The 12,122-nt window shown below is 42.4% G+C and overlaps 1 protein-coding gene across 1 annotated transcript; it reads right to left on the reverse strand.

The window, feature by feature from the left end:
• Window positions 1-4,259: 4,259 nt before the first annotated feature.
• On the reverse strand, window positions 4,260-11,698 carry LOC115464507 (vomeronasal type-2 receptor 26-like). The gene is made up of 3 exons (XM_030194873.1): window positions 11,687-11,698; window positions 7,057-7,183; window positions 4,260-5,164 (listed from the first exon to the last, which is right to left on the reverse strand). The coding sequence occupies exons 1-3, from the start codon at window positions 11,696-11,698 to the stop codon at window positions 4,260-4,262; spliced, it is 1,044 nt and encodes a 347-aa protein (XP_030050733.1).
• Window positions 11,699-12,122: the final 424 nt, after the last annotated feature.

Here is a 12,122-nt window from a genome sequence, read left to right on the forward strand (position 1 = left end):
AACAGCTTCTACTGTGATAATGTTCGCTCTTCTCACTCCAAATGTTACAGTTGTGCATGGCGTGGGATTCTGTATGGTTCCTGATGGTCTATCTAATTTGAATGATGGGCAGAAAACATTAAGTATTAAACTGCAGTGAAGTAGACTAGACCTGTGCATTTACACACAAGAAGGATGAAGAAATACAGCAAAATTGTACTCCTTATGGTGAGGTGGCCACTCTATTTCTAACTGACCTCCAATACATGTGAGGACATCATGTGGTCTCTGTTGGATCCTGCTGCTCAGAAGTTCAGCCTTAAGGGATATCTGCTCCTGACATCTGCATTTATCATGAAATATAGGTTGTTTCTTTTAAATATAACCTTATGAATCTTCTGTCTTCTGACTTAGCAATAAATATAAATTTGATTGGAATGTTCATGTGGACCACACGGTAATACATTATAATACAGTTAAGGATAACACATTGTCCTGATTATAAACGAAAGAGAAAAATGCCTATATTGCGACCCAAATCGGGAGATGGGCGTTTTACTCCCGTGGGCGCCCAAATCGGTATAATCGAAAGCCGATTTTGGGCGTTTCCAACTGCAACCCGTCGCGGAAACGGGTAAAGTTGATGGGGGCGTGTCATAGGCGTGGTGACGGCGGAACTGGGGCGTGGTTATCGGCCAAGGAGAGATGGGCGTCTTTAGCTGATAATCAAAAAAAAAAGGCATTTTTATTGCGATTTGGGGTCACTTTTTTGGACCCTTTTTTTTCACGAACAAGTCTCAAAAAAGTGCCCCAACTGCCCAGATGACCACCGGAGGGAATCGGGGATGACCTCCACGGACTCCCCCAGTGGTCACTAACCCCCTCCCACCAAAAAAAAACAATGTAATAACTTTTTTTCCAGCCTCTATGCCAGCCTCAAATGCCGTACCCACCTCTATGACAGCATAATGTGTTCCATCCTGTGACAGCCTTTCCCTGGTTCTGCTGTGGCTCTCGGGTGAGTGTGACAGCTTTTCTGTTAGGCGCACTGCAGAGTCACATCAGCAATGCATTGTGGTGGGTGTAGGGTATTGGGCTCCGTGATTCCACTAGCTTGTGGCAAATGCTCACGATGTTGGTAGTTGGTATGCTCTACTCCCATGGTGCTTTTCCCCCTACTTACTAGGTCAGAGTGTGCCCTGTTTTTGTTTCCGGTAGTCCATGAGGTAGTGGCCATTTTTGTAAGCCAGTTTTAGATCCCTTTCATGTGTTAGCCACGTTACAGAACTTAGTTCTTACCTTGAATGTGGCTGAAAGAGGGCATTGTACAGCATTCTGCCAGCTCTGACCTACTGCTCATCTCAGTACCAGGGAGACTCGTTGCCAGTGGGGCACAACATCTGATTTGCAGTTAACTGTCCTAGAGGCCTGCGTGTATGCAGGTCCCTGGAGCACTTTTAGTGGGTACCACAGTGCACTTCAGCCAGGTGGACCCAGGCCCATCCCCCCCTACCTGTAACACTTGTGCTGGTAAATGGGAGGCCTCCAAAACCCACTGTACCCACATGTAGGTGCCCCCTTCACCCCTAAGAGCTATGGTAGTGTTGTATATTTGTGGGTAGTGGGTTTTGGGGGAGGGGGGTTGGGTGCTCAGCACCCGTGGTAAGGGAGCTATGCATGTGGGAGCGTTGTCTGAAGTCCACCGCACTGACCTCTAGGGTGCCCAGTTGGTGTCCTGGCATGTCAGGGGGGCGAGTGTACTATGAATCGTGGTCCCTCCCACAGCCAAATGGTTCGGATTAGGACATTTTTGAGCTGGGCGTTTTTAGTTTCCATTATCGCTAAAAAAAACAAACGCCCAGCTCAAAAACGTCCATTTTTTCGAAAATATGGGTCGGCCTGCTCCTTCATGGACCCGTTCTCAGAAATAAACGCCCATGGAGATAGGCGTTTGCATTCGATTATGCCCCTCCACATGAGTCAGGCCATTTTTCCTTTAATTTTCCTTAGACTTCTGTATTAAATGACTAAACCCCACATTATTGTGGTCTAAGGAAGAGTAGTATAATCTGATGTATACATTTTGAGAGTGGGAAAATATTTTCATTCTTATTTGAATTTCTATCTCTGTTTTTCTTATTACAAGATGTTGATGCTTGTAAAATGTTTAATAAATAAATAAATAAATACAATGTGGCAGACTTATCACGTGAGTAAAAAAGTATGAGCATGTTATGTCTTTACTCAAAGGGACACTGGTTACCCCGTCCCACTGCAATACGTATCAAATACTATTACTTCTTAAGATTCAACAGTCAAGCCATCCATTTTTTGTAAGGAAACCCTCACTGTTAATTAGTGAGGGTGATAACATTGGCTGAGACAGAAGCAGCCAAGTTAGATTGATGAAGGGTGGAGGGAGGGGAAAGAAAGGGTAGGAGGTGAGTTAATTGGAGGCTGGCAGGGCAGCAACAAAGGGAAAGAAAAGGGGATTGGATGAAGGAAAAGTAATAGGATTGGTTAGAAAGAAAAGGACAGGATAGGAGGAAATTGGCGCTGAAAAGGATAGTTAGTTAGGTAGGAGAGGGGGAGGGTGGTTGGAAGGTAGTTGAAGGACCTGTCCCAGCCCACCCCGTTTTTTGGTGGGATTTGGAATTTTGGGGGGGTCGAATTTTGGAGTAGTTGGGGAGGGGAATGGGGGAGTGGGGGGTAGTATTGGGGAGGATCGGTAGCAGCTTTTAATGAGAAAGGGGGTGCCTGGATGAAGGGTGCTACAGGCACCAGAAGCGGTTAAAATGAATATTGTGAAAGTTATGAAATGGAAAAGAACTCATGGGCGGAACCGCCATGAGTTAGATGTGGCTTGATGGCACCGTAAGTCACATGGGGGGATGGGGGGTAAGGTGGGGAAGGTAAGCCAGTTTCATGACCGAATGGCTTAAGAGTATTAAACCGCTATATGAATTTAACCGGGATATTGATTGATATGTTACTAAGTGGTTGTTAAGTGAATTGAGTTGTTTATGATTCTTTGGAAATAAAGCTGCAGCCAAATTTTATTCCAAAGAAAACGTTGTTTGGTATTATTTATATAATTAAGAATTTATTAAGGCTGGCTGAAGTGCGAATGTCAATGTTATGTTCATGTTACTATGTCCTAGTAGAATGCTTAAAAGAAGAAGAAGGTGGAGATGGATTTGATATACCGTCTTTCTGTGGGTACAAACAAAGCAGTTAACTTATGGTCCCCACATTTAGGTATTATTAAATATGAATACATTCAAAATAAAAATTTTAGTGTGATTGGTTGTAAAATGTTCTTCAGTCTATTTTATGATCAGAACCTTCATTACCAAAGTTCAAGTCCAGCCTGAAACCCTTTCTATTGTGACACGTTTATGACATAGTAGTGCCATGGGACAGTTGAGGAGTCCAAAACCCACAGCAATTCAATTTCTTTCTTACGAAGGATGAAGTTCCATGCAACATAAACAGCCTTCCTAATCACAACTGACCAGCAAAATTAAAGGTCTCCATCAGGTCCCATAGGCAGTTCCATCAAACTTACCACCAGCAAAAAAAAAAAAAGGGACATATCCTTGTCCCTACCGTGTAAAGCTATCTGGGATTCATTCAACCCGAAAACAGAGGAGGCTTTCATAAAACCTTGCATGACTTACAGCCAACATCCTTACAGCTGGCATCAGAGGCTTTTTTGAAAGGGCCACAGCTGTTTACTGTTGTGAAAGGGCAACTGCCAATGGCACTAAAAGGTCTGTCTTGTGCCCCCTACTGACAAGGACAAAGTGTCTAACATCCCTTTTCTGACAAAACTTATAGAACAGACAGTCTGCCTCAAAAAAATACTGTGGGATGCAGTAGGACCCTTTTGGCACTCGGCAGGCGTGCGTTAGGCCACCGTGTTAATTTTTATGTTAATAGCTAACACAGCTTTGTAAGTAGCCCTCAAATGTTACTACTGTTTCCCATTAATACAATGAATGCAGGAAGACCCTGAAAAGCTACTCACATGTATAAGGTTTAATCCAACAATGTATCAATGACAAAATTGTTATTGACTGTTATATTTACTTAAATTGTATGTTCAAATTGTGAATAACATCTTATTTTAAATAAAATAATAAAAAAGAAAAATATGTAAAATGTAGGATGGCCTTGACCAGTGATGCAGCTTCTGAAAAAACAAACACAGATAAGTCACTTTGGATTTGCCCAACAAATGATAACAATAATAAATTAATCCATCATTTGTACAAATTTTAATCATTCCAGTTTTTAGTTAGAAATTTTCTACTGTTCCTTTCAGGCCTCAGCAGAATAATGTAGCACTTAGGGAGAAAGATACAGCCCAGAAGTCCAGCACTTGAAGCCAGGATAGCAAATATCTCCACTGCTACCACATACTTGCCCTTTGTGCTCAGATACGTTGGGATAAATGAGATCCAGACACTGCAGAACACCAGCATGCTGAAAGTGATGTACTTGGCCTCATTGAAACTGTCAGGTAGATTTCTTGCTATGAAAGCTATGATGAAGCTGATACCAGCCAAAAATCCTAGATATCCCAGAACACAGTATAATGCAACTATTGACCCTTCGTTACATTCAATTAGTATTGTTCCAGTTTCTGATCTCATGTTAAGATATGGGAAGGGAGGAGCAGTACACAACCAGATGAGACAGAGAAGAGCCTGAAGAAGTGTACAGGAAAGGACTAAAGATTTTGAGAACCAGGAACCCATCCATTTCCTGAGCTTGTTCCCAGGTTTGGTGGCTTGGAAGGCCATGACCACAGTAATGGTTTTTGCTAATACAGAGGAGAGTGACATGTAAAACGTGATCCCAAAGACAATCTGTCGGAGAATACAAGTCACCTTTTCAGGACGGCCAATGAATATCAAAGAACAGAGGAAGCAGAGCATGAGTGAGATGAGGAAAATATAACTGAGGTCTCGGTTGTTGGCTTTCACTATGGGAGTGTCTTGGTAGTAAATGAAGATTCCCAGAATAACAGCAGTGATGAGAAAGAGGAAAATTATGATGAAAGTCAAAGTTAACCCCAAAGGCTCTTCATAGGACAGGAAGGTTATTACTTTTGGGATGCAGGCATCTCTCTTCTGATTAGGCCATTGGTCCTCTGGACATGTTATACAGGTATCCATATCTGAGAATGAAAAATATTGTCTTATTATCTCATAGCATCTGTTGCAGAAAATACATGAATGTCTATGTTCTTTTATAGAAGAGACTCCTCCCAGGCATCTTCTAGGCACCTAAATATTAGTGTCCTTTTATAAACTTACCCCCTATCAGCCAAACCTTTTTCAACCACACCTCAAATATTGAATAGTATTCTTGTAGTTGCATAGCATTATTAGAAAAAGTACAGAGAAGTTTGATTAAAAGGATAGATCAAATCTCATATTAGGAAAGGCTAAAGAAGTTAGGGCTTTTCAGCATGGAGCAGAGGGGAGATATGCCAGAGGTCTGTAAGAACAGGTAAACATAAAATGTTTGTTTACTCTTTCAAATATACTTGGACAGGAGAGGCTGGTAAGAATAAAGGAAATAACTTTTTATGTATAATGAAGAAAATAGAAAATATCCTTTTATGTACAATAAGTAAGAACAAGAGGAATCGTATATTTTAGAAGAAATGAAACTTATAACAGTATATAAGTGCAGAATGAGAAAGCCTTGTAACTCAGTCTGAATGTCTTGCTGGCTGTGTGACAAAAATGCTCCAGAGGGAACAATCACTTTTGTACTGACTAAGAGAAATACCAGTAAAGATTTTACTTGATTGCTGCTTATCCGAGTCTGATTGTCTCTCTTATACTAGCCAAGGTGTGTATCTCCAAGGCTGAAGTGTCTTCCCCTCCCAAAGGGCAAGGGACAGAAGTACAGTAGTTAGCTGCATTATGAAAAAGTTTAAACAAATTCCTGGAGAAAAAATTCTTAAAACATTATTAAGGTAGATCTGAGGAAAGCCAAAGCTTATTCCTGGAAAAAAAGGGACATTGAGTATCTACTTTTTGAGATTCTGCTATGTACTTGTGACTTGGATTGACAACTGTTGAAAAGAGGATTCCAAGTTAGATGGACCTTTGGTCTAACTCATTGGGGCAACTCTTATGTTCTTATGTTTGCAAAGTTGAACAAAAATCCTTGATTACCCACAAAACTGAACATTTTCAGGCTCATTTTCGAAAGAGAAGGATGCCCATCTTTCAACACAAATCAGAAGATGCCTGGCTGGTGTCTTGGCATGTCAGGGGGACCAGTGCACTATGAATGCCGGCAACTGAGATGGGCATCCTTAGTTTTCATTATTGCCGAAAATCAGAAACGATCAAGTCTAGGGACGACCATCTCTAAGGACGACCTAAATGTCAAGATTTGGGCATCCTCAACCATATTATAGAAACGAAAGATGGACGTCCATCTTGTTTCGATAATACGGGTTTCCCCGCCCCTCCACCGGGACGTTTTGTGAGGACGTCCTCAGCAAAACTTGGACGTCCCCTTCGATTATGCCCCTCCATGTGTTCTAAAGTTCTGACTGATAGCAATAGAAGTCAAGAGTAACAATATCACTAAACACTGACAAGAACAATATAATTTTTCTATCATATCAATTCTGTGTGCCCCATATTTTCAAATCCAAATGCTCCCATAAAGCAGCTTACTCTAAAATTTCACCATTAGTGTGGGAACACTTACCAACACCTATTTTCTAAGCAGTTAGGGTTCCCTGCTAATCAAGCGCTAATCAGTTGCTGCATGGAATATAGCTGCGCTGATTAGCACAGAATATGCCTATTTTCTGCCCCAAAGACACCCAACATCCCACACTGAATATTGGACCGATAGTTTATATAAAACATATCTATGTGAGTACTAAATTTATCTGGATATTGGTGATCAATACCTTGCTTTTTTTTTATAGCCATACCCGTTAATATTTTTACAATGCTGACTGCAAAGGCTGGATATGGGCTCAATGATGAATAACCAGTGCCCAAGGGCATGTCTCATTATAATGTCATCGCTCACCAGTTTGGTTGGAGATCGCACCTTCTGAACAGCGAATACAGTCATAACAGCAAATGGACTTTCCTTCCCTGGTTAATTTCCTGAACCCAGGAAGACAACTCGAGCTGCATCTGGACTGAGGAGGTGCCTGAGGATTGAGAAAATAATCGTAGAAAGTTGTGATAACACTGGAATATGACTTTTTAGATGCAGTTTCTTTGTAAACGTGAGGTGGTTCTAGCCTTTTACTTTTTTTGTCTCATTACCAAGCTACTCAGGAGAATATGGGAATGAGGTATGAGCACTATATTTTGAATGGAAGATAAAATATAATTTAATTTAATTAATTTTGTTATTTGTAAGATACCTAACCATAAAGTTCAAGTTAGTGAGGTTTATACAGTGTAACATAGAAATTAATGAGTACTTGGCCCAATCTGCACATGTACATTTGGAAGACGTGGAGGAGCATAATCAAACGGAAATGCCTATCTCCATGGGCGTTTATCTCCGAGAACGGGTCCATGAAGGGGCGGGCCGAACCATATTTTCGAAAAAATGGACGTTTTTGAGCTGGGCATTTGTTTTTTTTAGCGATAATGGAAAATAAAAATGCCCAGCTCAAAAACGTCCTAATCCGAGCCATTTGGTCGTGGGAGGGGCCAGGATTCGTAGTTCACTGGCCCCCCTGATATGCCAGGACACCAACTGGGCACCCTAGAGGTCAGTGCGGTGGACTTCAGACAACGCTCCCACATGCATAGCTCCCTTACCACGGGTGCTGAGCACCCAACTCCCCTCCCCCAAAACCCACTACCCACAAATGTACAACACTACCATAGCTCTTAGGGGTGAATGGGGCACCTACATGTGGGTACAGTGGGTTTTGTAGGCCTCCCATTTACCAGCACAAGTGTTACAGGTGGGGGGGGGATGGGCCTGGGGCCACCTGGCTGAAGTGCACTGCGGTACCCACTAAAAGTGCTCCAGGGACCTGCATACACGCAGGCCTCTAGGACTAGTTGCTGCTATTTAACATTGGCACACCAGTTGACACCTGAAGACTAATCTCTCCGAAAACGTCCTTTATTGGAATAACCGTGTTTACTCACAGTTAACTGCAGAGCAGAGGTTGTGCCCCACTGGCAACGAGTCTCCCTGGTACTGAGATGAGCAGTAGGTCAGAGCTGGCAGAATGCTGTACAATGCCCTCTTTCAGCCATATTCAAGGTAAGAACTATGTTCTCTAACATGGCTAACACAGGAAAGGGAACTAAAACTGGCTTACAAAAATGGCCACTACCGCATGGACTACAACAGGAAAAACAACAGGGCACACTCTGACCCAGTAGGCAGGGGGAAAAGCACCATGGGAGAAGAGCCTACCAACTACCAACATCGCGAGACTGTAACACAAGCTAATGAAATTACGGAGCCCAATACCCTACACCCACCACAATGCAATACTGATGTGACCCTGTACTGCACTCGAGAGCCACATCTGACCAAGGGAAAGGCTGTGACAGGATCGAAAACATTCTGCTGTCATGGAGGTGGGTTCGGCATTTGAGGCTGGCATAGAGGCTGGAAAAAAAGTTTTTAAAGTGGTTTTTGTTTGGTGGGAGGGGGTTAGTGACCACTGGGGGAGTCCGGGGAGGTCATCCCCGATTCCCTCCAGTGGTCATCTGGGCAGTTGGGGCACTTTTTTGGGACTTGTTCGTGAAACAAAACGGGTCCACAAAAGTGACCCAAAATCGCGGTAAAAACGCCTTTTTTTTTATTATCAGCTAAAGACGCCCATCTTTCCTCGGCCGATAACCACGCCCCAGTTCCGCCACGCCCCCGTCAACTTTATTCGTTTCCACGATTTTGGAAACGCCCAAAATCGGCTTTCGATTATACCGATTTGGGTGCCTTTACGAGATAAACGTCTATCTCCCGATTTAGGTTGCACTATAGGCGTTTTTCTCTTTCGAAAATAAGCAGGATAATGCTGAATTGTACTATAGGGATCATTAGTGGCCCTCTATGACCCACTGATACTGATTTACTAACAATAATGATTAATATTGCAACATCAGACATTCGTCAATGGAGCACCACAGCTAGTTTGCTCGCTCAGATCAAAAAAACTCCCAGAGCTTCCACTTCACCATGACATTTACAACACCCTTGCAAGACACCTTCTGTTGAGAAATTCAGTCTGGCTTTACCTTCCAGCCCACACCTGACTGTAAGCAGTCTGAGGTGCAAGATATGGCTGACCACTGTTAATATATGGCCTGGCTTTAAGGCTACCACTGGAATAGTGATGGCCAAAGCTATGCAGCCTAAAACAACTGAAAAAGTACTGACTAGGCCAAACAACAAGTAAATGATTTAATATTTGAGAATCTGCAAAAAGCAGGTCTGAACAATGAGTCCTGCCACAAAATGGTACAATTTTTAAATCAAATACAGCACCTGTAATGAAAGAATGATGGATCAGATGAATAAAATGGGGCTTATTATTTTTGTATAAAATGATACAGAGGTCATACAGAGTTCATAAGATGGTATGAAAAGTATTGCAACAGGGAGATGTGACACTGGTATCTCAACCGCAAGATAAGAAAAACAACTTGTTCCCAAAACATGCTGATAAGACCGCATGGGAAAGTATCATGTAAGAAATTGAGAGCAAGGTATCTCACCATGTACTTCTATGGAGAGGTTTGTGTATAAAAGAGGGGAGATTTTGCCTTAGTTTCGGAGTCCTCCCCAACGCTTCTCTCAGACGGCAGGGCGCTGTGCAGATGAACCCAGAATCTGTCTGATGTCTGTATTTGTATCAACTTGAAGACTTGTCTTAGGGTAAGGAATAAAATGTACCTATCCATTTAAACCTATCTCTGTCTTTATTTTTATTGATTCTATCTTCTCTTTACCTTACATTTAGCCTACAAGGTAGATCCCATACAAGTGACACTCAGTTTTGGACAGAAAGCAGTAGTTATGGGAATTAGTTTTCAATTACGGCTCCTAATGCCACCCCAGAACAGACCCCCTTGTGATTGGGTGACAATGGAGGTTAGAGAAACTATACAGAACCTGTTATATGAAATAAGTACCTTTAGTCCCCCAGTGTGAAAGGGGCAGAAAGAGGTCTTTAAGAAAGGGACATTTAAACAGTGGTGACCCCAAACGCTGATCGTACTCACTAACCTTCTTGATCTTCTTTGAACGCAAGAGGGGATACTTAATTTTGTGCGTTCAAATGTTCTATGTTATCTTTCTATCACTTTTTTCTCTTTTTCTCTCATCTTTTCTTCCCTAATCTCCCTGCTGTTATTCCTTCATTTTATTTCCCTATCACGGACTCTGCCCACTTCAGGGGTATTGGGCACTATTGTTATGTCCAATTTTCTTGTTCTTACCCCTGTCTTTTACCTACTCCTCTATCTTTTCTGTCTTCTTCCTTTGTTCTTTGCAGGTTCCCTTCTTCAGTGCTAAACTTGCATACTTTTTCTGACCCCTATCTTACATACTCTTCTACCTTCTTGCTGTCTTCATGCCCTGCGCTGAACTAACACACCTGCTTCTCTGCCCTTGTCTATGCTGATCTCTATTTGCGTTCAAACCTTCGTTTCTTTCTCCTATCCTGTCCATCTCTTTGATTTGCGTGATGTGCGCAAGAGTGTGCTTGTTGTGTGATTGGTGCATAACAACGAATCCAGGCGACTGCGATTTGGGGTTTGCCGTAAGTTTATTTCAATGTTCAACATCTTTGGATTGGTCTTTATGCTAGCATTCTCGCTTAACAATCCTTAGAGGTTGCGCATTTTCTACTTCCCATTCCACCCTGTGTTCACATCTCTGTCCCCTTGTTCTCACTGTGTATTCTGTTCTTCCTTCTTCTGTCGACCTTACTTTCCTCCCCACTCCCTTTTCCTGTTCCCCTTCATCCTAACTTCTTCTGCCTACCTCTTCTTATTAGTCCCCTGGGTCTAATCCTGCTCTTTTCTCTTCTGTATGTTCCCGTATCGGGGGATTTTCCTTTACCCTAGGAGAACAGCACGCTTTCAGATTGATCTCCCCTAAAATCCTTTTGGTTTCTCTGTTCTTATAACCACTCTTCAAAACTGACAGCCCCCACCTTTCCACTCTATTCCTCCTCATTCGTTCTGTTGGACTTCCTACGACTTTCTTTCTTTTTTAGCTGAAAACAGTAATTACGGTGTTCAGCTGTGTAGCTGCTTACCGCCGTCCAGCTGCTGTTTTCCCCTTATCTCTCTAAGTATAATCAGTTCCTTCAGTCCTCTGAACTATGCTTTCTCTCTACCCAATCAGTCCACAGCCCCCCCTTCCTGTCCACACTTTTCTCGGCTCTTTTTCATAGTGCTGCATTACAACCTCTGATTTCCGCTTCTCCCTATGCCTGTGGGAAACGGTACCGGGTATACTTATGTGACAGATGTATCTTTTCAGCTGTTACACACATTTCCTGGTCTTTTATCCCCTATTTCCCCTTTTAACCTCTGTACCAGTATATGGCCGTCCTGTTGTTTGGCTTGGCCTTTTTCACTTTGAAGCGCATTTCCTGTTCTTTATTATTTGCTGCGTAGTTCAACTAATTGCTCTTTTTCACAGTTGCTCAGTTCTGTGCTCTCACCCCCACCCCCATAGCCCGTTATACGTGCACTTCTGAGCATGTAAGAATGTTCCATTTAAATGCTATCATATTGTGCTTGTGTTCTATGACACAGGGGTATGGCAGTGCTGGTCTGCTACTCATCTATAATCGTTGCATGTTTATAACACTAATCTTGTCAGCCATAAAAGAAAATATTAAGCTACGTGTTTAAGGTTCTACAAGGTCAAGTATTGCTCAGGTTTTCTCTGCTTCGTTCGTCTCGGATGATTGATTTTATACTGCCTGCCTTAGCTCCCTTCCTGTCAGCTGTTATGCTTGAGTGCTCTTCAGGGTTCCTGTCACAGTCTGCTGTGTGGCAAACTTATTCTATGTTGTCTGATTACTGTGCCTTACCCGAAGTGCTTACATGTTTTTTTCCCTTTAAAATAATTTTTTTGCTTGCTACTTCCGGATT

The sequence above is a fragment of the Microcaecilia unicolor genome, chromosome 3 (genome assembly GCF_901765095.1).
Source record: "Microcaecilia unicolor chromosome 3, aMicUni1.1, whole genome shotgun sequence".
NCBI lineage: Eukaryota > Metazoa > Chordata > Amphibia > Gymnophiona > Siphonopidae > Microcaecilia > Microcaecilia unicolor.

What these genes read in the sequence shown, in the direction of transcription:
- LOC115464507 (XM_030194873.1), bottom strand. An exon ending in TGCGATCTCCAACCAAACTG is followed by an intron (nt 5,165 to 7,056) that starts GTGAGCGATGAC and finishes TTTCATTCTCAG; the next exon opens with ATATGGATACCTGTATAACA.